This window comes from Artemia sp. Qi Xiang Cuo, chromosome 12, assembly GCF_049724085.1.
Source record: "Artemia sp. Qi Xiang Cuo chromosome 12, ASM4972408v1, whole genome shotgun sequence".
Lineage (NCBI taxonomy): Eukaryota > Metazoa > Arthropoda > Branchiopoda > Anostraca > Artemiidae > Artemia > Artemia sp. Qi Xiang Cuo.
In genome coordinates, this window is record NC_142805.1 from 31,088,594 (window position 1) to 31,115,928 (window position 27,335).

Below are 27,335 nucleotides of genomic sequence, written 5' to 3' on the forward strand. Positions count from 1 at the left end.
CATCAGAACTAATACTTACGTAGAAAACCACCCCGACCAGCCATGTCGTAAAACTGCATAAATATCCGTCAAATAACTATCCTTAGACGGCAAGGTCCTTAAGATTTAATGTTTAGAACACTGAAAAATAACAGCGGAGTAAATCCCTTGAAGCTTAAGGACCAAATCAGAAACAATAAATCGGAACAAGATCCCAAACTTAAGTTTTGAACCTGTTGCAATCGTTGTTAGATGTCGCAAAACCGCACCATCTTCTATAAGAAGAAGAACCAAACATAATCACTTTTGTGGGAAATATGAACTGTACGTGCTAAATTTTTCCCAAAATGAAGTGTTAAGAGACTTAACACTTCATTGTTTAATCCCCATGATTAAAAGAAGGACTAAACGTCAACAATTTACGGGAAACACAGACTGTACGAGTGTTAGATTTTCCCGAGAATAAAAGTGTCCAAGAAGAGATACCCAGCCTAGCGATTAATCCCTCAATGATGATGTATCAAAGACAATGCGCATGAACACAAAAACCAGGATCAAATTTTAATTCAACCATAGTTAACGTTAAATATTGTAACACAGCCCATAGTCCAAATAAAAGAAGGACCGAACGTGAACAATTTACGGGAAATACAGACTGTACGAGTATTAGATTTTCCCGAGAATAAGAGATACCCAGCCCAGCGATCAAGATACCCATTTCATGTAATCAATTCCCGAAGAGTTATATACCTAGTAACATGTCAATACCTCGGTAACATCAGCCTCTCGTCTTGTCACGTCAAATACGAGGTAATCACACGGACAAACCAAGTGACAAACCACGCACGGACAATTTTGTGCAAGCAGTCATACTTAGAAACAATGTAAACGCTTATCCCAAGGAACAAGTGCCAAAAGATGAAACACCATGAAGACAAACCATAAACAATTAGCCGACACAATAATTAGTTCAACGGAAGCCAAAAATTAAGTGACAACGTATGTGAGTATTATAGACACGTAGAATGATGAAGTAAGTGTGAATCTCATGTATCTAACTATAACTTTAGTGAATAATGAGAAACTTTTCATAATCAAATGAAAACAAGCGTAAGTTACATTACCCCAATGTTGCAATCAGACATCAAGTTTAAAAATTATATCGTTAAATCTCTTATTTCCAATGGTTTATCTTATATATATTAGTGCTCTTGGAGTCAGTTATGTATCACATCGTTATAGTGTCAGGTGGAAGTATATTCAAGTTGAGAGAAAAAGCAACTGTATACCATTTTAAGTGATAAGGTAGTTGTACAGGCAGAACTGAATTAGTTGGAACCGCGTAGAATTATTAGCATATCAGGTGAAGGAATTTTAGTATCAGGTGGAGGGAATAATAATTATTACATAATCAAATAATCAAATGTGTTAGTCAACAGAAACTTTTTGACCCTTTCGTCCAATAGAGTGTATAGGTGGAGGACTTTAAAGTGATGTTTTAATATACGTAGTTTTATAAAACAATCGGGAACATGAAAAGAAAAAGTAATATATATATCTTACCAAGGCTAAGTTAATTCAAGTAGCAAATACCAAATCAAAAAAGAAAAAGGGGGAAAGCGAGATCAAAATTTGAAAGAATAGAAAGATCAGGGTAACACAACGATGAGGACATCGTTAAGAATGGGAAGGATGATATGTAATGGAATCAATTTCCAATACCCCGAAATTTTCCAAGTAAAAATGCCCAGAATATAAACCCAAACAATTTAAGTAACAATTAATTGTCAAATTTAAAAAGTAGCGAAACATTGTATTACAATTGTAACTATGAAAAAAATCGTTCCCACAAAAAAGGTAACAGCAATAAATATTCATAATGACCAATTTCACATGACAAGCAACCAACCATGTAATCTAAATCTTAGGTTGGAAATTTGCATAAAATGTGTCAAAAATTGTATAAATTACCAGGTAAAGCTTCAGAAAATATTTGCGTGAAATACAATGTTAAACTATGCATCAAGTAAAATATTGTATCATGCTAGGAAAACTTCCGAAGTGAAGTTTTAAAGAGTAATAAATCGTATCAAAAGTTAGTTAAAATCGAATAGCTGATTGGTACAGCACTGCCCAATAGTAATATAGAACAAATAGTGAACCAATAGAATCTGAAAAATATACTTGTTAGTAACGCCCGGACGTAACCTCTGGCGAAATTGGAAAGGGTAGATAGCTAGAACTTAGCAATTTTGAGTTAGTCTATTTTGAGTCTTTTTCCAGCCTTATGTCAATCTTGTATGAATCTTATGAGAGTTTTACTTGAGATTCGGGACAGTTTTATTCTAATCTTATTTTCAACCTTTTTATCCTGTGTGAATTAAATAGATAATAGTACTGGACGTTACTTGTATTACCAGTGTGCAGTTTTAACCTTGTGGCATATACCGCAAGTGTTTTGATATACCGAAGCTCTGTTCCAGTTATGTGAGTAATAAATGCATCACTTTCTTATTTTATTCTCTTTATGCTAGTATTTCTCAAGATAGCTTGTCCTTGTGGCTCCACTCACTCTCAAGGGAACCAGAATTAATTCAATCTGATTTCGACTCAGGATGGCCGTTGACTCAAGCTCCCCATTTGAACTGGTAATTTAAACTCCCTACACACGTAGTTCCGCCTCCACTCAGGTATGCCACTCGCGAACGGTCAACTAAGAGTTTAGCTAAAACCCATCCATAAAAATATATAATTGAAAGATTCATATACCAAGAAATAACTTAAAGCATGAGAACAAAACCCCTTTTATTGATATTCCCACATAACAAATGAAACCCCCCCCCCCCATTAGAGTGGTTCAGTTACACGGTTGTTCAGTTACACGCACACCAGTTGAAAGGTCTGAAAATTATGCCTTCGAGGATGACAAACCCCCCACAGCCCCAGGGCAAAGGTTGTAAGTTATACCCTGAGGGCATATAAGGTTTTTATAGAAAGCGTTGTCGTAGAAACTTCAAAATGGTTCGTTCAATTGGGAATTGAGAGGGCTAGTGTCCTTTTTAATAGTCAAAAGCGTTCGGAGAGCAAATCCCCCCCCCCCCCGCCCATCATTTCCCCAAACACTTCTGATCAACATGTTGATATAACCATTTTTTTCAACGTAGTTGAAGGGTCCACAAATCATGTCTTTGAGCATGACCACCCCCCAGAGACCTCAGGGCTAAGGTTGTAAGTTATGCTCTGGAGGTATATAAGGTTTTTATAGAAAGCGTTGTAGTAAAAACTTCAAAAAGGGCTCATTCAATTGGAAATTGAGAGGGCTATTGCCATTTAATAGTCGAAAGTAATCAGAGGGAGAAGCACTCCCTCCTGCCACGCCCATCATTTCCCCAAACACTTCCGATCAACATTTTAATATGACCCTTTTTTCAACGTAGTTGAAAGGTCTGATAATTTTGTCTTTGAGGATGACAACCCCCCCCCCCCCATAGCCCTCAGGACAAGGGTTGTAAGTTATGCCCTTGGGCATATAAGGTTTTTATAGAAAGTGTTGTCGTAGAAGCTTCAAAAAGGGCTCATTTGATTGGAAATTGAGAGGAGGAGTGCCTTTTTTATTAGTCGAAAGGGATCAGCGGTCAAATGACCTCCCCCCCGTCCATAATTTCCTTAAACACTTGCAATCAAAATTTTGAGATAGCCATTTTGTTCAAGGTATTTGAAAGGTCCGGAAATTATGTTTTTGAGGATAACAAATCCCCAAGTCCTCTGGGCAAGGGTAGTAAGTTATGCCCTGGGGCATATAAGTTATTTTTTATAGAAATCTTGGTCATATAAACTTCGGACTGGCCTCATTTGATTCGTCATCAGACTCTCTAGTGCTCTTTTTAAGAGTCAGAGTGATTGGAGGGCAACTACCCCCCCCCCCCCCCAACACGCACACACACGTCGTACTGTCCCGAAATGTATCTAATAGAAATTTTGATATAGCCATTATATTCAAAATTGTCTAAATATCATATAACAAGGCTTTTGGGGTTGAAATGAAACCCAGAGATTAGGGACAAGGGTTGTAAGTTGTTCCCAGGGGGTATTTAAGGTTTTATGGAAGGGGTGGTTGTTTAACTTTAGAAGAGGCTAATTTGGTTGATAAATGAAAGTTCTAGATTTCTTTTTAAGCATCAAAAGTTATGTAGGGCATTTAGCCCCCCTTCCTCCCCTAAACCCCTTCTTCTCACCAAACACATCTGATTGAAATTATGAGAAAGCGTTTTTTTTCAAAATAGTCTAAAAACATATAATAATGTCTCTAGGGATAACACTACCCCCCAGCGCCCAAGGTATAAGATTAAAACTTATTTTATGAGGGCATATAAGATTTGTATGGGATTGGCGATCGTAAAAACATCGGATGGGGCTTATTTGATTTTAAATTGGAAGTTATAGTGCCCTTTTTAAGAGTCAAAGGGGGAGAGCAAACACCCCCCCCTTCTCCACGCTCATCATTTGCCTTAACACCACCAAACAAATTTGGAAATAACAATTTTATTCATCGTAGTTGAAGGTTTCGGAAATTATGTCTGTCAGGAGGACACCCCCCCCCTACAGCTCTCAGGAAAAGGGTTGTGACTTATCCCTTTGGGCATATAAGGTTATTATAAAAAGGGTGGTCGTATATACTTTGGAGGGGAACCATTGGATTGATAATCATAAGTTCTAATGCCTTTTTTAAGAGTCAAAATAGTCAGAGCACGGCTACCACCCCAACCCCCCCCCCATACACACACAAACACGTTGTGTTTCCCTTGATAAAAATCACCAGAGCCTGAGGGCAAGGGTTGAAAGTTATACCCCTGGGGCATTTAAGGTTCTTATGAGAGGGATGGTTGTATAAGCTTTAGAGGTGGCTCATTTGGTTGAAATTGGAGATTCTAGTTCTCTTTTAAGATTCAATAGTGATGGAAGTCAAGTAGCACCACCCCCCCCCCCTTATGGAATGGGTGGTCGTTTTAAATTCAGATGGGTTTCATTTGATTTCAAATTGAAGTTATAGTGCACTTTTTAAGAGTCAAAGTGATTTGAGAGAACCCCGCCTCCAACCCCCCCCCCCCGAAGTCCATAATTTTCCATAAGAAATATCCAAACAAAGTTTTGAGACATCAGGTTTTTCAGCATTGTTGAAAAGTTCAGTAATTATGCGAAGCAATAGTAGTAGTAATAGTAGTAGCATTAGTAGTAGTATGCAGATAACACCTTTTTTCAACATCCCCTTCAACGCACGATGAAATTTTCAACTTAATACGATCAACCGGTCCTAAAGCATTGCTGATACGTCCTCTTGACAATCTATATGGGAATAGTGTGATTTGATTTATTTCAATACAGGTACATTATTGCCCAAAATTTTCGTCTTAATACCTTTAGGCTTATTAGTTGTATTAGTAGCACCAGTAAATATAGTAGTAGCAGTAAGAATACTGTGAAAAGTTGTAGTCTTAGCTTTAGTAGCATTAGTAGTAGTAGCAATAATAGTAATATTAGCAGTAGCTTTAGGAGTAGAAGCGTTAGCATTATGATGCAAGTATTGTCTTTTGGTTAGTTCAACATCCCCCACAATAAGCATTGTAAGTTTTAATTTCACACATAGAATTGTTCCTAAGATATTTCTGATATGCCCTTTCGACAACGTGCATGCGGATGGCAGGCTGTCATTCGTACAACAGAAATATTCTCTGAAAATTTCACCTTCATACCTTCATAGGTTGTGGATTTTGAGCTATCCAGAAGACATTGTGTGTCTTCACAAGATATTTTTTAAATGTTTTCACTTTTATAACTTTAAGAAATCAAAAATTAATTAAAATTTTAAGGAATAAATATCAGCATATGTACGAGTATATTAAACTGACCATGCACATTTTTTTCAGTAAATTCATTTGGATTTGTTTTCAGTAAAGTACAAGTTATATTCTGGCTTTAGAAAGCATTGGGGTTTTTGAACCCTACTACTATTACTTTCTGCTTGTTTTGAGTTTGACTCTGTTATTTATTTTAATTTCTGTTCGCTTTGGGTTTCATTTATTTATTTATGCTGATTTGTAGTAGTTATATGCTTGGTAGATTATTTCATTCTATGTTTGTTCATTTTTCGTTTAATAGAGTTCTTTACGTTTTTTTGAAAAACTTATTTTGTGGATTTTTTTTTTTAATTAATCAAGTGAAAAAGACCAAGTGAAAATGAAAATTGAGCTTTAGAGTACAATCAACTGAAAGGTATACCAATGAAAAATGATCTGTTTCTGTGGATGCTTGAATTACGTAGGCCTATCTTAGTTCCGAAAAGATTTTTGAAGACGCTAATTTCAGCTAGGGGGTGAACTGGGGCCTCGGAGGGGGCAATTGTCCCCCTGCCCCACGGTAAATTACGTCCCTGTACTTAGCCTGTTAAGATTTTCAATGTTTACCAAGACCTACTTTGTACAGACTGGTCTTAGACTTTCAATAATTCTTGAAAGCAGTAATGCTTATTAACCATCACTTTAAGGGAAATTCCAGCTTTAATCCTATTTAATTGTAGATTAATCATATCAAAGACCCATTTTTGCTTGAAATTTTCTGCTTTTCAATTAAGCCACTAGATAAGTGGCAATAGGTGACAAGTGGCACTAAGGGTTTTTACTCTCTATCTTCCCATGTTATAGCGCCAAAGATCCTACTCTTATAATTATCCCAATCTTTTTGCTACTCCCTTTTGAAATATTTATTTGCCTCGTGGTAGAAAACATCTCGGCCTCTAGCACGTCCCGCAAAACAATGAACACTCCAGGAAAAAAGAGTTAAATAATATTAGTTTTAAGGGTACTCAGAAGATATTTACTATTGATGTAGCTGTGATCTTTTATTTTGGTCAAACAGAGCTACTTTAGTGATCGATACTATTCCCAATGGTTTACTTGGCAAAAAAATATATCAAAGATGCTTACGTGCATACTAGCAGTTAAAATACTTCAGCCTCAAACAAAACACTTCAACCTAAGTCTCTATCATATCATCGAGTGACACAATATAATTTCCCGACGTCGATATTGATACAGATGAAATGGTAATAAGCGTATACTGCTTAAATATATTTTAAGAGTCTCAAGCTTTGTTCCATAATTTTTGCAAATTTGTCCTAAAATTACTTGTTTCAAATTGATTTGCTCCCAAAAAATCAAGCTTTTTTCTAAAGCAAGCTGTCCCCAACAAAATATGCAACTCGCGTGCTAAATACGCCTAGGGTATGTGTCAACACTACAGGCTTTACTTTCTTCGACAAAAGTTCCGTATCACCTCCTAAGGGATTTTGTGCCCTATTGAACTGATGGATTTAAAATTGATTCAAATCAGTATAATTATAGTTATAGCAGGATAAGTTTTTCTTCTTACAAAAACAGCACCCGGGATCTCAAAGTTACGTTTCAGCTCCATACTTTTCAATTCTTTGGTTGTTCCTTTATTTTCCCTATTTTCTCTAGGGATATATCATCCGTGTTGAGCAGGTTAATACTGACATCACGAAACACTTTTGGTCACGAAAGTAAGAAGCCACATTAGCAGAAGAGAAAATTAGGTTTTGGTTGCGCACGGCTTATGCATGTAATCAAGCTTGAGCGTATACTGTGTTTAATCTTAAACCGAAAGCAGTTTAGGTATAAGATACTAAATGCCCATTTCAATACCTGGGACACACCAAGCAACCACAAATCTTGAAATACTATTGCTCTAGGAATAGAAGAAGAAGCATACAAGCTAGCAATCAAATGTGGTCACGATGTTTCGAAATACAGTGCTAGCTTTCGAAATTTGCCAACAGATGTACGCTAAGCTAATTGGTTGTAATAAATATTAGTTGCTATAAAAAAAATACACTAAGCTAATTGGTTGGCTGGTTTTATCTGTCAGGTTGAAAAATAATAAAAACATTACTACAAAAAAAAAGTGAAAATTGTAATTTTTCGATACTGATCAGATTGCCGAAGATTGTTCTTTTCGGCCAACCGTCTAGGGCTAAGCGGAAAGCAGGTCGTCCTCGTCTGGGGTGGGAAGACGTCATAAAGAAAGATTATAAGGAAATTGGAACTTCGTGGGAAAGTATAAAAAGGAAGGCTTTAAATAGATTGAGATGGAGGAGGAGCGTGCGTGGCTGTGTTGGCCTCAGGCGGCGTGGTGCTGCGGTAAGTTATTAGTAGCAGTAGTAGTAGATGATATTTGCACTAAGATGGTATTTTAACACTTCAGAAGACAAGAATTAATATTCTCTTTCAAATAATGATAAATAGAATTCAAAAACAAGTATAAGATACGAAAAACCAGTTTTTGACCAAGTGGATCGTGCTGTGACAAAATCTTCAGCCTTCAGAGACAGCTTGAAGAATCAAATGAATGGAAGGTATAGATGAAACTCGTTATCATCACCAAGATTTTTAGAAAGCTTTTGATTCACTCCGTCGCGGAACAGTATAGGAGATTCTTTGGTTTCATGGAAACCCCGAGAAAATCTTAAAGATAATCAAAGACACGTATGAAGGGCAGTTGTGTGATATGCAGAATGAAATGAATAGAAAGAGTGGTTTGCTATTGAGTCTGGAGTGAGGGAAAGATGCCTCTTGTATTCAGTTTTATTTGCCATAATCATAGACTTCATATTGACACTTTACATATTTTGCAGCAGTGTACATGCAACGAAACACTGATGATCGAGCTTCAAAAGCTATCTCAATTTGAGCTTACCGTTTTACCAGTTACCCATTTCTCATTTACACACTGTTTCCTATAACACCCCTATCATTTTTTGTGTTTTGGTGAAGTTCCCACTCTCTCTCCATGTAGACTCGTGCATACATCTCTCTATCTTGGTTTCCCACATGCTTGTGATTTTCATGTGTGCGCAAACTGAATTTTCAATCATTTTTGGAAAATTCATTTTATGATGTTTCTCTGATCCCATTCTTAAGCTTCAGATTCCAAAAATACAAACATGGACGTTTCGATTTATTTTGCATAGACGCACTCAGGACTTTTTTTTAGGGTGGGGCCAATATTAAGATTTAATTTTTGTTTTATAAACTTAATAAGAAGTGCCCAGAAACTCTGTAAAACTTAGGATTTTGGGAATGGAATGGACCCCAAGTTTAAACAAAATTTAACCACAAAGTTTAAAATTCAAAATTGGTGCGATAATCAATAATAAAAAAAAACATTATATGGCAAATCTCTATAGGGCTGATTCAAAAGTTACCTTTCTTTAATAGAAATTAGAACGTCATGGAAATGGTTAACAGCATGGGCGCCCATATGGGGGGGCAGGGGGGCTCTTGCCCCCCCCCCTGGCTGAATGATGTTGCCTTATTTTTATATTTTTGTTCTGAGATTTCTATTATATAGCATTAAAAGTAGCAATTAGACGAAGTTTGCCCCCCCTGGAATTCAGCTTATGGGCGCCCATGGTTAACAGTCTTACCTCAGATTTTTTACCAATCTCATCATCAGCCTTTTCTTCCTTCCAGATACAGCTTAAATTAGTGAAGCTTATGGAATAGGAACTTTCAGCAGAGGAAAATTTAAAGCACAAATCTGAAGACTCGCTCCACTTCACCCAAGAAGTCATTTCAATTTTCTGAAATATTTATAATATTACGCCTGCCCATGAGAAGGGGGATGCTTCAGATTGATTCAACGAGCCTCCCATCTGAATAAACACTAAAACACACGCACAAATGGATTTAGGACCTTAAAAGCCACTTAAGTTGGCATCATATCCTCCTGCAAAAGCGGTTTGATATTATACCCAATCTTATTAAAAGAACAATAATTGCATATATGTATATTAATTATTGATGTTAAAAAAAATTTTCGAAAACACCACTTTAGTTTTTTTTCTGAAAATTGGCATGCTACCATTTTCCGGTATGAGAAAACGACAGCTTCGGGAACATTTGTAGAGGGCCTTAATTTTGGAGAAAAAAGGTTTCACGTGAATGACGTCACAGATTTCTTGGAATAGCTATTATATATTTTGCTAACGCTGAGGACAGTTTATACAATTATGCAGTAAGTTTACCGCAGATTATTTCTGGCTCTTCATTCTCGGTGCGAACAAAAAGCTCCTCCCACTTATTCATGCATTAGCGGAATCCACTTATTCATGTGGATGTATTCATGAATCCACTTATTCATGAACGCGAAGCCAAGTTTCGCGTTCAAGAGAGATCTGACTTGTCTACCCGTGAAAAGATCTAATGTCGCTTATGTTTATATGTTTTATGGAGCACTCGCACCTCGGTCCAGGTTTTTATAATGGGTGAGATAGGGAAAGATCATACTGCTAATTATATATACTGTGACACTGAGTGTCGGTTTTAAATATTTAAAAAACATACTAAGATTTACTTTGAATGTCTATAGTACAAAATAATTTGTCGGTATAAATATGCAAAACTTTTGCAGAATATGATAAAATGAAATTAGTTATTTTGTGAAAGAAATACAAAAAAAACCGTCTTTCTTTTCAAGGAGCGAGGCCCGACCCCCTGGTAATAGTCTTAACATTTTTCCTTAGCACCACAATAGAATTAACAAGTACAAAATTATAGATAGCGCTGGGTATTGATTTTCGGGGAGGTTTTGAATTTAGAGGATGTTTAGATTCCATGAGGAAACTAAGAGTTGCCTTTAAGTTGAAAATCTAAAATCTTTTCCCAAGCACTTTTTTCATGCGAATAAAGTAGCCTAACCAGTGATGCAACCCATTTGAACTGATAGTATAGCAGATTCTAGATATTTTGTTATAAGAAAATTACTGCCCAATTCATTTAATATTCAAAATTAAAATACTATTCTGACATCTAATACTTCTGTCTTTCAAGAGTATATTCCGGTCTAAACTTTTTAACATGTCAAAAAAACTTTACAGTCTAAACTATAGTAGATGCTTTCCACAAGACATAATATCAGATAAAGAACAAGGCATCATATCAGACAGAACTGTGAAGGGTATTTAAAAGTTAGACCTCTAGAGCTGGAGCTGCCAGAATATAAAATTTTGCAGGTGTCAGAATATTGAATCTTTAGGGTCTATTTTGCTAACTTCTAATTTCAGACGCAAGGTTTTCAGATTAATTTTTAAAAAAGTAAGGATTTACAATAGAAAATTATTGGATGCCAGATTTTTTGTGAAATACTTTCAGAGCCCCCTAGTTTGTAAATGCGGACATCAGAGTTTGTAGATTAAACATTCAAATGAAGAAGGAAATATATTAATAAAAAAACTAATTTGGTAATCTCTTGTTTTAGTAACATCAGAGTTTAAAAATCTGGAACTGACAATTCATTAACTTCTGCATGAAAAATTTGTTTCACTGCTTTCTTCTGAAGTTTTTTTTAATACTTTTATAACAATCTATAAAGTTATTTGCTTACAGTGAGCGACCGTAAGAGATAAAAATTAATAAAGTACAGAAAATAGTTCAAGAATTGCACTCGTAAAAAAATAAAACAAATAGAAATTGGATCTTTTTTTAGAAAAAGTTAGAAATTTTTTCACGTCATTGGATGTTTAAAAAACCTTCTTTTCTTCAAACAACAGGTTTGTAAAATATTGAAAAATCATAAACAAATTTTTAAGTTTTTCCGCTCTCCTGTACAACTAAACGCCTTTCGCCAATACAACGCCTTTTCGCAAGATAGCGCATTTTGAATAACACAACAGCATTTAGATAGTCCAGTCTTAGTTGCAAGATGACGGCACATCCTTTAGTGACAACGAGATAAATGCAGAACAAAAATTTGAATAGTTTGAGCTGTTTGTGTCCCGGTTACAATTTGGACGACTTGGGATATACCATTCAAACTCAATTTTAGGGATGGGGCAAGGAGGAATCGAAACCGGAAAAGATAATTCAAAGATAAATTTGGAGTATAATATCAACTGCTAAAAGACAGTTTGTAAACAACTGATAAAATTGTTGTCAAGTGGACATGTTATCAGAAGAAAGACACTGTCTTACACAGTGTTTCACGTCATTCACGTGGACTACGTTCTTGTAATCCCCGTGGAATGAGCCTTCTATCAATTTATTGGGTCTAAGCGAGTTTTATGAAAAGAAAGAGAAATATCATCGGAAAACTTTTATTTAAACATCCGGCCAAGATACTGTCAAGACAATACAAAGCAACAAACAAAAACACTTAAAATCAATGAAAATAATTTTATTTATTTATTAAAATAATAAAATATTTTTTAATTAATAAAATAATTAAAATAAAATGCAAATTAATAAAATGATAAAATTATTCATTAAAATAAATAAAAGACTGACAACAGGCACATTTTTCATCATTTCTTCCTGGAGCGACAATTGTCATAAGTGAAAAATATTTCTTGTACCCAATGTTATTTAAGGGTTAAAAGGTTAAAATAACAGTAGCAGTACAATACTTGATTATGAATCAAAATACGAAATTCACCAACAACACACCAAAAGCTAAATTTGCGAGAGCAGGATGCAAGAACAATTGCAACAAAAATGGAGAAATTATAATAAATTTAATTAATAAATATCACACAATTGAACTAGTTTCAAACAGTTCGTGGTAACGAACTGTAAGTAAGGAGTGACCCGGCTCAATGGTAACCGAAACTCTAAAAAAGGTATTTTGATACCAATAGATACATCAAAAGAATCATATTTTAATGCTGATTTCAAATATATAAGTTTCATCAAGTTTAGTCTTACCCATCAAAAGTTACGCCTCAACGCCTCGCTCTTTACGCTAAAGTTTGACTTTCTCACAACTCTATTCCTTTTAAACAATAAAAAACTTTAGCGTAAAGAGCGAGGCGTTGAGGAGGGGTCAGCCCCTTTCATATACGGAATAATTTCTGTTCGTTTTAAGTTCTGACGTCGTTCATTACTTTCACTTAAAAAAAACTTTTTTTTTATTTAATAAAGTACAAAAGACACTGCAAATTCTGACATATTTGTCCCAACTAGTTAAGTGGGTACTTACACAACCACATGTATCTTAAACAAAGAAAAAGAAAGATTGGTAATTAATGTTTAATAAAAAGAGAAATCTATGTGCAGTACTACCGTTTTGTATAGTACTGATCCTCAAGTTAAAAAAAAATGAAACAAAAGTGAGTAAAAAAAACCTAACAAATAAGCTAAAGCATATGGCACCAGAGATCTTAAGAAGGTGCAGCTTTTCTTTTAAAAATACTTGAAGAGTCAACAGATTTTTATTTTTTGAATTTTTACAAGTGAGAAACGCTGTCAAATTTAATTAATTAATTTTGGTTTATTTATATCAACGGTTCAACGTGACAGAACTGAAAAAATATAGTACCGGCGGCCCCGATCTCTGTTATATGCTTCTTCAAGTGAAAAGGGCAGAAATTCTGTCCTTTTGCACACCCCTTTTGTTTACTTTCTCTTTGGATACCCATTCAGAAAGTACCAACCCTCAATCCACAACTATTCCAAAGAAGATGGAATCTTTGAAAGATTTACTGGCACTCCCCCTCCCCCCGAAAAATTCAAGCTTTCTCATTCTAGGCATCTGCAGCATTAAGAAAGAAATAATATAAAAGAAAACAACTCATAAAGAAAAAGGAAAATCTAAAACCAAAGAAGAATAAAAATAGAACAATTAAACCGATAGTATTTGTCGCTACTCCATGTTAGACCATATACTATCGACAGAATAGACAGAATAGTAAAATATTTACAATTTGTGAGTACATACATATACTTGTGTGTTATCATAGCTGCATCCAATTGAGAAGAGAGTACAAAAGAAGAAAAAGAGAAAACAAGGAAGAGCACCTCACAAATTGTGTATCCTTTCTACTACCATAATTTGGTATGAAGTAGCAATTGTATATTATTGGTTTGGTCGTTTGATTTTTATTGTTCTTTGATTTCGGATTTTTTTTTTCCTTTTATTTTTTTGTGTAATATTATTTCTTTATAAACGCTGCAGACGTCTAGCTTGATACAGGCGAAATATTAATTTTTAAAATCTATTCTTCTTCTTCCTGCTGGCCACAGGCTTGTTTTTTTTTCAAGGTGCTCTTCCTTGTTTTCTCCTTTTCTTCTTTTGTACTTTCTTCTCCATTGTGTGCAGCACTTTGTACTTTATTGTCGCGAGTAGGCTAACAGGTTTGCAATAAACAAATAAATTTATGGATACAGGGAATAACACGCTTGTTTTTTAAGACTCGGTGTTTTTTTTTTTTTTTTTTTTTTTTTTTTTTTTTTTTTTTTTAACTTCGTCTTTGATTTATATCTTTATAGTTATTCCAAATCGATTAAGTCCAATTTTTGCATTCTTATTTTACTGTCAAGACCCTTGATTGACTTTTCGCTGCATAAATTCCTGTTGTATCTCCAGATATCGGACAAATTACAGAAAACATAAAACATTGGTTATTAAATACTAAATCCATTTCAGAGGGCAACTGAGCTCAAGTATAACCAAATAGTACTGAGGCAGATTCTAGTGCTCAGATAGGTCACGAAAGTATTAGTAAAAAATCTTTGCTATTTCCACACTGCCCCATAATCAGTGCGCTAAATGGACATGGAGAGCATACGCAATATTGTACTCAAACAGAAAACTCCTGTAAATCAGATATTGTGACTTAAGAGCAATCGTAAATACTAAAGCAAATACTAATTTGTGCAGGTAAAATCTACAAAACAGCACAATTCAAGTTTAGATTTTTATTTTGGTACTTATGTATTACAGCCACCACACCCAAGAAGTGACGTTGGGTTAATCCTAATGAAACCATTCTTACTTCGTAATATGCAGAATAATTGTGCTCAACACATTTTACATTCAGACCCGCTATACTTTACCACCAACGCCCCTAATATGCAAATATATATCCCAAATTATATATTTTTAATGTATTCTACCACCCGTAAATTGTTTTTCCAGTTTTGTTTCAATTCAATTTACAGGTAGCCTACACGGGTTGAAACAAGAGAGACATATTGGGAGAATAACTGGAAAATATATAATTTGGGCTGTACATTTACACATTACGGGGGGGGTAGTGTATGGCGGGTCTGCATGCAAAATAAGTTAGCTACAATTATTCTGCATATTATGAAGTAAGAATTGTTTCATTAGGATTAACCTAACGTCACTTCTTGGGTGTGGTGGCTATAATACATAAGTACCTTATTTTTAACAATCACAAATAAATAAAAAAAATTCACATTCCCGCAGCAGGAAAACCTACGAGGGTTCGCGGTCAAGCAACAGTCCACATAACTACTTACCTAATAAAGGTAAACCTTTATTAGGTAAGTAAACCTTTATTAGGTAAATCTTTATTAGGTATAACCATTAAGGTAAACCTAACTTCACTTCTTGGGCGTGGTGGCTATAATACATAAGTACTTTATTTTTAACAATCCCAAATAAATAAAAAAAAACTTATTCCCGCAGGAGGAAAACCTACGAGAGTTCGTGGTCACGCAACAGTCCACATAACTACTTACCTAATAAGTCGAATAATCCGGTTATTCTAGCAGTTCAGTAGATTTACCCCAATGATTAATGAAAAACTACGGTTGACATTTAAGTAGAATTCTTACAGCATAATCTCTCATACAATAACAGGAAATTAATCCTAAACGTTGTACTACATACAAGTTTCTTAACACAGGGATGCGGACAGCACCCTTAAAATGATGCTGAAGCAAAAATCTTTAATTAAGTAATATCTGATGCGGTGACGTATAAGCAATCATAAACAATGAAGAAAATACGACTTTCTGTAGATAACATGGATAACATTTACACAGATGTTTAATGTTTGAAATTATAACATTACAGATCAATTTAGTTAACATATAATTTAATTACAATTATAATATATAGAATATAATTATAAATAAAATCACACCAATTACAATTAGTTAATTGAGTTATCCCATTTTCGTTGAAAATTTTCTACTTTTTAATAGAATTACCAGACGCTGCAATATAAGTGGAGCTAGTAGTTTTAGGTCCCAATCTTTCCACGTTAAACAGCCGGAGATCCATATCTTATAAATTTCCCACTCCATTTGGACAGAGCTATGGAAACTGTTTTCTCATACCTTGCCCTCGGCCCCCCTAACATTGCTCTCTTACCCCTCTGATTAATGAAAAACTTAATTTGATATTTCAGAAAAATCTCTGATAATAACCTTCGAAATACTGACATAAACCTAAACGTAAAAGAAAATGCAAATTTTTTATGGCAAGGAATTTAATCAATTTATCCAAAAAATTTATCACGTAGAACAGATAAAGCTATGAAAACTACTTCTTCAGTTCTTATCGTCCTAGATCCCTGATTTGGACAAATATTAATATAAAATTTAAACAAATCACTTGGATCTGAGGTGGTGATTGCGTCATCATTTTCTACAGCCTCTTCCAGGCCTCTCACTCCCCCAAAAACAATTAAAGCATGCTTGAAATCCGGAAATCTGACGTCATCAACATCCTTACCACGTTCTGAAGTACCAATTATGAGGTCATAGCCTTCCTTGAAAGGTGACTGGTTCATCGCAGTTGTTAGACTGTCGGCAAGACGGACTTGGCACCCCCAATATTCTCCAGTTGTTGCTAGGGGTGTCAATGGGGATACTATTTGTCCTTTTCGAAATTTTTCTTCGGATTTTATTGGTTCGAGTTTTATGGTAACTCTTGTACCTGGGTCAAGTTTTTTGTTCACTAATACATCATTTGAATGTTCACTAATCTTAGCATAAGATTTTCCTGGAGGTCCAAGACGTTTACTGATTATTCCTTCACTGAAATACTTGATAGCAAGGTAAGAGCAACGAGTAGCCGACATGATAATAGCAAATAAATTGGACAAGCAGTTATATAGCAAAAACATGTTTGAAATAAAAAACACCAGGCATTAACATTTGCGAAAATGCATGGTTTTTATACTTAATATTTTTCAAGATGATAGTTTTTCAAGAAGATTATATTAATTTGGATGTGACCTTTCATGTTTTCTGAAACAAGCAGACAACCAAGCAACATATAGGAAGGTGATCGATGAACGTGTAGATGACATGGCCCTAACGCTACCCGTTAGGGTGTCTGCGTATCCAGGATTTTGTGGTAGGGGGGTCCTTTTTTGCAGGGGAGGGAGATGCTCCACATAATTATGTTAATGAAAATAAAAACTGCACGAAAATAATTTGCACGCCACCAAGGAGGGACGATGACCCCCTTTGGTCCACCATTGACTACAACATAGTTAATGTTGGAGGTGATCTACACTTCCACAGACATATTGACCCTCTTAACATGTCAAATCTACTTTTCTTAAGCTTCTAAAGAGAACTGTAGACTAAGTTCTATGATATTCTTGGGTTGCTACTTTTAAAGTATATTTAAGAGTATAAATTTCAAACAATGCAGGATAAACATAGCCATGGGTAAGAATAAATGTCTAATTTACATTTTTGTACAGTATCCAAAATTAATTCGACACAGAGGGAGTCGCATCAGTCTTAGAAAGCGGCTTTTGTTTGAAGATAAGTGTCATGTGTTATAAAATCTTACTACAAAATTTTCCATTTATTCTTAGTCACCCACAAGGGAGACAGGGGTAAGATGCCCAATCTGACCACCCCCCTATGAGTATTTACTACTTGCATCAGGACCATGTGCTCTCCGCTCTCCGCACATAACCAGATGTTATGTGGGAATTTTTTTTAACTGTTAGACTCTCTATGAATACCCCATGCAGTTATTTGGTCTGTAAACAACCATTGTTAGATTATAAAATACCCTATTTCGCAGGTTTTAGAGTATAAAAATACCTCATATGTCAATTTTCGGAGCCAAGGATCGAACGGCTTGGACTGCAACACAGATATTACACCACAAATTATTAAAATATATATATATATATATATATATATATATATATATATATATATATATATATATATATATATATATATATATATATATATATATATATATATATATATATATATATATATATATATATATATATATATATATATATATATATATATATATATATATATATATATATATATATATATATATATATATATATATATATATATATATATATATATATATATATATATATATATATATATATATATATATATATATATATATATATATATATATATATGTATATATGTAGGGAAGCAGAATGTTGTAACAAAAAGACAATTCTTTGTGACTAGAAAATCTTATGTTTTGTGGCTATTTACTGTTTTTTTCTTTCATTTGGTAAAATTTATTTTATAAAAATTGTCTTGATATTTATAAGAAAATTGTTTTAAAAACGAAAATAGATACAGAAGAATTTACTAAATTGGCAACAGAAGATATTCTAGAGACAGGTAAGAAATAAAAAATTAGTTTTAGACATCTTTTGTTAAGAAAACCTCATATCAAACTACTTATGGCAGTGAAGGTTAAGTGAAGAGCAAATCTTATTAACAGAGACCAAAGCTTCATAAAAGCAAAATTTGACACCAATGTATATATTAAAAGAAACTACTTTACATGCTGATTTCAGGTATGTAAAACTTATTGATTTTAATACACGCTTCAAAAGTTTTTGACCCCAGGAATTTTGAATAATAAAAAAGGGGGAAACAACTACCCTATAAAAACGACATCCGACTGAAGTCAAAATGTACAAGACCTCCTGAATTTGTTTTGTGACCAAATAGGATGCTGGATGGTGTTTTTTTTCAGGGATGACTGTACCAAAATTAAATTTATTGAGAAAAGTGGGGACTTGAGGGAGCAAACCTTTTTATATTTAGGATCACTCTTATTATGGTATTAAAAACAAACTTAAATTAAGTAAAAAACTAAGAAGGCTTTTAAAAAACAGAAGAGCAATATTCAAGCTTAAAACGCAATTTATCCAATATATGAGGAGTAGCTGACCCCCTTAGCCCCCCTCCACCAATGCTAAACTTTGAATTTTTATCTTAATGGTTCAGGAGAGAATGCTCTAACATTTTTGGTCACAATGAATGCAGAATTAGTTGGTGCATTTAGTTACATTTGCTAAAAAAAAATCTTTGATTTAAATGTTTTGAAAGTCAAACAGTAACACTTGAAATTATCAAGAGTCTATTTATTGATTTAAGATATTCTTTCAAGAAAGCACTAGTCTAATTTAACATTAAACACAAGGGGAGGGTGAGGGAGTGGTAGTCCATATCATTTATAGGGTATATTATTAAAGAAATTGCTAAGTTGCGCAATTTGTTGATTCGGTACTTGGGCACTATATGGGCCTTCACAAGGAAACCAGTCATGAAAAACCCGTTTTTGATTGGTTAATTCAAGAGAGCGCTATAGAGTAATGCTATGCATAGCGTGGTTTTCATTGCGTACTCGATATTTAAACTGTTGTTTTCGGGGTTTAGGGGGGGGGGAAGTTACCTATGATAGGTTAGGTTACGTATGTAATATGCGGTATGCTTTACCCCCCACCCTTCCCCCTAATGTGCAAATATATAGCCCAAATTCGTTTATAAACTATTATATATTCATCCTATTTTATTTTATTAGCATAACCAAACTTGACTTTTTAGAAAGGCCATATAATGCCCAAGTACCATTGATTCTTTGGTTTTCCGAGGGGGACCAGTAGCACCTTTGCCACCCATCAGTACATTCACATACTTATAAAATTTTTCTAAAAACAATGATTGCAGGTTTGATCCTTGAAGTGGAGGGGTGTTAAAGGGCTTCTACAAGGGATGGGGAGGTAGGAAACCTAAAACATAGCACTATCAAGTCATAATTTTTTGGCTTTCAATGACGGCGATGCTTTGGATCAATCTGAAGAGAAGAACACATCCTGTGTGCTGCTATAGCTGAAGATATTTTGTTCAACCTATACTCACCATAATCTACTCTCTTCAGTAACTTCTTTCATATGTTCTAATTTGACATGATTCAATTCTTGTGCTGTCCTCAAATCTGGATGTTTGGGGAACAAAATCTTCCTTATAAACTGAGGACATTCTAGATATTGCAAAAATACACCCATGCTGGCAACACTGTTACAGTGGTGACTACCAAAACTGTGTGCATCACTATCTTGGAACGGCACGTCACCATCATTGTAAATAACTATTTCATTTACTTCAAATAGAACAGCAGCCCTTGCAATTTGTCCTGGCAGAAAGGCCTTTATTGTTTGACTCTGTGCATTATCCAAAATTGACCCTGGCAATGCTATACTTATGGTTTTGACATGACTAAATACTTCTTTTGTTTCATTTTGAAAGGTATCAGGAATACTTTCCACATATTTATCAATTTTGTGTTTTCTCTTCTTTGTTCTCTGCTTTCTTGCAGGAGGCGATGATGACAAATCCATTCTGAAAACGAAGAGAAATGAAAACAAGATATGTGAAATCCAAAAATTCTGCTAGGCAAGGATATTCTGAAAACGAAACAAATGCAAAGAAAAATCAAAGCTATAAAAAAATAAAATGATCAGGGTCTTGGAACAGGCACGTACACCGAGCGGAGGGGTTTCCAGCCCTTAAATATCAACATATTTACAAATTTTCTTATCATTTCCAAGATTGTTAACATAATCTGCCCTTTTTTTAACCTTTCCCAATTTTTCCATACTTGTGTGTATGGAATCTTTTTTTATACTTGTATAAAAAATAGCTACAATTAGCAAGAAATGTCAACTGCTGCTATTACAGAAAGCACCTTTAATTACTGAAGGAAAAATGCTACTACAACTACTACTAGGAACTTACATCAGCACCCAGCCACCTGAGCCCAAGACAGCTGTGCACACTTCTCCGCCCCAATCTGTTCATGCTGGGCTGTCTTAGACAAGTGGTTGGCGCGCAAGGTTTGGAATCCTTTGCCCGAGGGGCGGGGGTTCAATTTTTGGTGTGGCCAGTTATTTGGTTTGGGATGGGGATAAGTGGCATGGCTCTGTAAGTTCAGCCGGAGTTGACTTAGCTCTAAATGGGTACCTAGCGAAATTAAGCAGGAAGGGTGTGCAAAATCATAGGATGGCTGGCCCCAAGCCCCTCCATTGCACTTCTTGGCTGAAAGACCTTGAAACGGAGATCAGCACCACTGGTTTGGCCTTTAAGGGTCTAGTGCTGTATCCTTTACCTAAATCTGTTCAAAGCTTCACTCTTTACCCCCTGAAGTTCCGTTTGGCAATCTATCATCCTACATCCATAAAACATGTCCAAGCCATCTCAACCTTCCTTTCATTACAATCCACGATATTGAATAGAGCTTCATTATTTGTAGCATCTTGTTGCTTGACTATCAATCAAACAGTTACACAAAACTGTCTGAGACAATTCCTCTGGAAAGCATTTTACAAATCTTGCTCTGCCTTTTTAAGCACCCATGTTTCAGAACCATACTTGACCACTGTCTAAGATGCTTCCAACATTCCAACCTTGGTCTACAAGTGTACCTTCCTTTTCTTCCAAACTTTTTCAACTGTAAAACAACTCAGTTGAAAGAAAAATGTCAATATCAAATAGGTAATTGATAGAATGTCATGGTGGACAGCTTTGCACAATGACAGCATTGTAAAAGAAAGGATTATCCAAGACAGAGGTTTATCCAAGGCATGACTATTGCTAGTTAAAATGTTTACTTTCTCCATTCACCAAATGCAAAGCATGCAACTCCTTGAGCAGCAAGAGGATCTAACAACTTTTTAAGAATGTGTTCTAAACACTAACAGATGACACTGCCCAGTTCAGGCCATTTCTATTTAACAAAACATACAAAACACATTACATTCACTTTAGCAATGTCAAGAATAAGACAAGGGAAATATTTACCATCATGATAAGCAACAAAACTGATCATTTGAAGGGAAGGAGGAGTAAGGATAAGGTAAAGGATGTATAGCCTATAGGATTATCAATTAGGAGCGCTAGTAGTAGGAGGTGCATTTGCCACCTTAAATTTTGAAAAATACTTTTTGAGAGTATTTTCATTGAAAAATGTCCTTTTCTGGTATTTTCATTGAATAATTGAACAAACAACAAATTGGCTCTACTATTTTTTTAGTTGTGAGCTTATTGTTACTGATTTATGTCATTTTATGCTTGTTTTATAAATGAATCTTATGTATTTCATACCATATGCATTGAAAAATAAATTTTACCTCAACCCCCTTAGATTCTTGTGAATTGACACCACTCGAGGCAAAGCCAAAAACCTCAGACACAATTGCCAAACAAACAAAATTCAATAAGAACAAACAGCTGGTTTATTATGTCAATCATTACAAAAAAAATAGAACCCACTGTTCTATGCTAGCAAGTTACTAAAATAGAATCCCCTGTACTAGCAAGTTATCATAGATACTAGATTGTCAAAATTTCACCTGCTCTAATATATACCATACTGCACTAAATACTCCCCTCCCCACAGACCAAATAATTTCTTTTAATACCAAGATTTGCAGTATTAAACAGAAAGAATGAGAAAGAAGAATTTTCGGAAAGAAGGATCCAAAGGTCATAGAAGATCTCTGGATTCTGTCAAAAGGGTTGAAATGGTTAACAAGTACAATATAGATAAGTAACTCCCAATAATGAATCAGCCACTATTGATTTTGACAACAAAATCTATTTTGGACCTGTGTACACATACGTATACAAAAATAATTTGACTAGAAGTTACTCACCATGCAAAAAAAAATTAATAAGAGACCAAACTTTGTATTTACATAGTTTTAAAGCAAAATTGGAACTTAATCAACATTTTCATGATCAAATATATATTTTCTGAAAATTGGTAAAAGGGCTAAGCATAAATATCTCATTCTCAAGCTAAAACAGTAAAATTTCATCAATACATCCTTAGTTTTGTCATCTTTTGAACTTAATATACAGTCAAGATTAACAATCATTTTTATTCTTAGAATTTATAGCATGTCTAGATGAGTTTGTGTAGGAGGGTAGAACCCCAGCTCATATTTAACTTACAAGTATGGATCCATATAAGTCAAACTCATAAATAAATTAACTTGACTATGAGTAACTCAAATAAACAAATAACTCATCTTGAGCTTTCAAAAAAAAATATGGAAATACATGAAATAGCAAAAGCCTGAACATTGAAATATCAAACTAAATAAGGAGTAAACATTTTTGGTAGCCCTACCTGTTTCTTATAAACTTAGGTACTCCAATGTATCCAATGGTAGGGTTGAAGGGCTCCTGCCTCTTTATTCCCTAGAGGACCAAAATAAACAAATGTGCTGAAAATAAAATAATTTCTTTTGTATTCTTAGCCCAGACGTCCCACATTGTGCAGGGAGGGACAGTCCCGGATTCCACAACCTCGCCCTGCATTCGAAAATGTCCTGCTGCTTTTAAAAAAGATTCAAAAAGATTAAAACAGTTTTAGATTAAAAAAAATAGAATTACTTTAATAAGTTTAATATTTTTCCCATATATTCAGAAAAATGTTTTAATCTCAGTGAAAATGTTTTGATAAAAGCAGACACAGGATTTTCCCTATTGCTTTTAAGTGTGATTTATTGTAATATAAGGTAAACCCCTAGGCAATATGCTTGGGGCAGCTTGCCCTCCCTGCCCTTGAATGGCTCTGAATTCAAAGTAGGCTATATATATTTACACTCTACGGTGGGGGGGGTCAAAGTTCTTTTCTGACACAAGGGAATTTTTTAGGCTATTTGAAATCAAAAGGCTATGAAATTCTTGTTTTAAAAGTATGCCTATTCCTAAGTGACCTTATTTGTGAGTTAATTACTAAATTTACCATTTTCTTTGGAATAAAAATTCCCAGGACAAATATTTTGCCTTAGTAAGTAAGCAACTGTAACTGAAATAAATCATAAATTTTAAAATTATACCTTAGTGAAAGCAGGATTGTCTACAAGAACAAACCAAGCCTGAGAGAAAAAACTTATAACTGTAGCTAAGTAAGACTACGGTTATTCCAGCTTATGATAGCCTAGTAATAACTATAAAGACTCTTTAACAGTGTTACCATCCTGGCCTGGAAGAATTTGCTAAATCTGAGAGGAAGAAATTTACTAATTGAACCTGTTTTTACTAAATCCTCAAAAAACTTTTGTGGATTCACTGACAAATTTCAATTTTTACTATAGAAGGATATTCAATAGGAGTTTCATTATCTTTTTTCCCTTTTTTTCTCAGTCTAGTTCTGTTTTCTTTTGTTTTCCTTGAAATAAACCTATTGCCATTGCCTGTCACTCAAGTTTTATTTAATTTTCTTACTAAAACTAAAGATATCGCTGCATAGACTGACATCATAGAATGACATAAGATGATAAAAGTTTAAGAAACATTTTTGAGTGTTTTTATGAAATCACACACACTTCCTACTCCTTCCAGGGCTCTTCAAATTTTGGTATGTCCTGCATTGGGTCTGAGAAAATCTGGTCACCCTACTTAGCCCATCTCTCAAAAATAAGCACTGCAGTTTCCCCCACTGATGACTGTAAAACTTCTCTAAAGGCCTTTGAATAATAATTTAGCCATTTTCATGTAGAGTTAAAAGTCAGGAGGGAACCTTTAATTAAAGCACACTCATGGAAGTAATCAGGAATTTTCCACAAAAAAAACACAAAACCCCTTTACATGGTTTTACAATAAAGAAATGGTGAAGCATACATACAAGTAATACCTTACTGTCACAAATACAGATAATTAAAATTTATTTTAGATAAGTATTTAAACAAGGCTGGGACTTCAACAAGACTGACAGGAGACAGTATTTAATAACTCATCTATTGATGCTCTGGATATACAATTCAAATTCTTAAAGCATGTTGTTAAAATAAAATTTATCTACAGCATAACTTTAATAGACAGTTTTATTAATTTGATTGGCTGTGATATATTTTCTGAATAGTTCTGCAGAAGAAGCAAACTTGAAACAAGCCTAATTAAATGAAGAGAACAACTTAAATCTGAAAAGTACTGAAAATTTATAGAATTTATACAAAGTGATTTTTGACTCCCCAAAAATTATCTGAATGTGAAATTCAATTAGTCAATTGAGGGTTTTTCTTTACTGTTGTGGGTAAATTTTGGTAAGATGTTTCTAATTTGTATATATTTTATAGCTTGATCAATGGTTATTATGACTCACTGATTCAGAAAAAAAACAGTGAAAAAAAATGATTCAAACTAAAAACAACTAGAAATTGCTACTAAACAATAAACAAAAACCTAAACAACCCAATATTAAAATAAATGATCATAGCAAACAAAGATAATAAGTACTAATTTTGATGAAAAAATAAATCTTAAAATGAATAAAAATTAAATTGAATAATCAAGTTAAACTTAAAACAAACAAAAACTACTAGAAAAAGGAGTTTGGGTACTGCTCTTTCCCCCTTCCCTAGCTGTAAGAATAGTAAGCCTATTGCATCATTTGTGTCTTATTGAAAACTATATGCATCTTGCACAGTATGCTTTGTACTTCAAAAAATTAATGACAAATAAACAGAAAATCACTATACTAATTAAGATGACTGGAATAAACTAATGAACATGAACTAAATAGTTATTATATAATATATTAATTCCAAGAAACTCAGCAATTCAAGATTTTATTTCACAGCAATTTTTTTTTTTTAATACTTTATATATAAAAGAAAGTATTTGTAATATATTTTGATTTCAGTAAAGAGCAAATGAACAATAGTCTTTAATCAGGATATCTGTCCAAGATTAGACACTGCTTGAGTACTGGGGTCTTACCCTTGGTATTGACCTGTTATGCATGCAGTATTCTAAGCCAAAGAAACAAGAAAAGGATATAAATAGTAGCATTGCAATGTTGGTAAGACTGTAGAATAGCAAGTCTCCAGAAGGTGAAATGCTAGTACAAAAATAGAGAGATTTTTAGAATATCAATAATACCATAATTTTCATACTTTTGTCTACATTTTTGATAATCTAGAGTTCTGGGACTACATAAAAAATGATGAAATTCCTATTTTATAATATACAGTAAGTTTCAATTAATCACATTATCTTAAATCACACTGTCCAGCAAAATAAGGAAAAAAAAAAATCCTATAGAGTTGCTGGTCAGTCATGATGGAGCACCATTGACTCAATTCTCTGTCTTCCATGGTCCATAACAGCAATATCAGGAAGGTTATTCCAATTGGCACTCACTCTATTGGAGAAGTAGTACCATCATTTTCATACTTTTGTCTACATTTTTGATAATCTAGAGTTCTGGGACTACATAAAAAATGATGAAATTCCTATTTTATAATATACAGTAAGTTTCAATTAATCACATTATCTTAAATCACACTGTCCAGCAAAATAAGGGAAAAAAATCCTATAGAGTTGCTGGTCAGTCATGATGGAGCACCATTGACTCAATTCTCTGTCTTCCATGGTCCATAACAGCAATATCAGGAAGGTTATTCCAATTGGCACTCACTCTATTGGAGAAGTAGTGGATATTTTGACAGGAGGAGTAAGCATTCAAAAGCTTACAAGTCATTACAACATTACCTCTTTTATGTCTGTACACAAGCACTGGAAACTCCTTTAGATAGAGATTCCAGGAAGAAGATACTGAAGTCATAGGGGGTGGTTTATTAAATGTTTTCTTATATATGAAATGCTGATTACCATAAGCTTGTACTCTGTTAAAATACTGTCCACTCTGAAGCAACATTCTTTCCTGTAGAGGGGTGATTCCTGATAGTTTTATCATTTTGTATGTGTGGCAACAGTGGCAACCACTGTTCAAGCATGCTTATTAAGTTTTGCTTGTTAAGTAAAGTGGGCCATAGCATATATTAAATATGGAACCTTACCTAGGTACCTTTTTCCCACTAAACCCCCAAACAAACTAAATTTTAAATATAGTTTCTGCAGTGAGAAACCCTTGTTTAAGCTGTGTAATACATACAATTACCAGGTATTGGCTATCTGATTTTTGCTTTTCTTGATACACACATGATTCTTAACCAGTACTGTTAAGTTATTGAAAAGTGGTTAGAAACATTTCATTAGTTTATAAACAGGTTGTTCAAGAGTAGGCCTAATACATTCCAAAAATACTTATGTATAACAATATAAAACTCATTATAGGCAACTCAAATATAAACTATTTTCCTACCATTTTAAGTTTTTTGAATGCTGTCAACAAAAATAGCACTGAATTTTGCAATTCAAAACTTTGCTATCAACAATCCATGGTATATTCTAATTCAGGGTATATGTTTGCACAATATTTTT

The 27,335-nt window shown here is 34.1% G+C and overlaps 2 protein-coding genes across 4 annotated transcripts in view; both read right to left on the reverse strand.

Moving 5' to 3' along the window:
- Window positions 1-9,630, reverse strand: part of LOC148946007 (non-homologous end-joining factor 1-like) — a 53,880-nt gene extending 44,250 nt beyond the window's left edge. Inside the window, exon 1 of the mRNA XM_089097576.1 lies at window positions 9,479-9,630. Coding sequence (XP_088953702.1) covers window positions 9,479-9,625 — 147 coding nt within the window. The 5' untranslated portion in view covers window positions 9,626-9,630. The remainder of the gene's footprint in view (window positions 1-9,478) is intronic.
- Window positions 9,631-15,155: 5,525 nt separating this feature from the next.
- Window positions 15,156-27,290, reverse strand: LOC148946008 (28S rRNA (uridine-N(3))-methyltransferase-like). Of its 3 annotated transcripts, none has more exons than XM_089097934.1 (3): window positions 27,013-27,290; window positions 19,962-20,441; window positions 15,156-16,838 (listed from the first exon to the last, which is right to left on the reverse strand). In XM_089097934.1, the coding sequence occupies exons 2-3, from the start codon at window positions 20,438-20,440 to the stop codon at window positions 16,298-16,300; spliced, it is 1,020 nt and encodes a 339-aa protein (XP_088954060.1). In that variant the 5' UTR covers window position 20,441; window positions 27,013-27,290; the 3' UTR covers window positions 15,156-16,297. The 3 variants fall into 3 exon arrangements, with proteins under 3 accessions (XP_088954060.1, XP_088954061.1, XP_088954062.1); XM_089097935.1 differs by having other exon boundaries at window positions 27,007-27,290; XM_089097936.1 differs by lacking the exon at window positions 27,013-27,290 and adding an exon at window positions 23,233-23,303.
- Window positions 27,291-27,335: the final 45 nt, after the last annotated feature.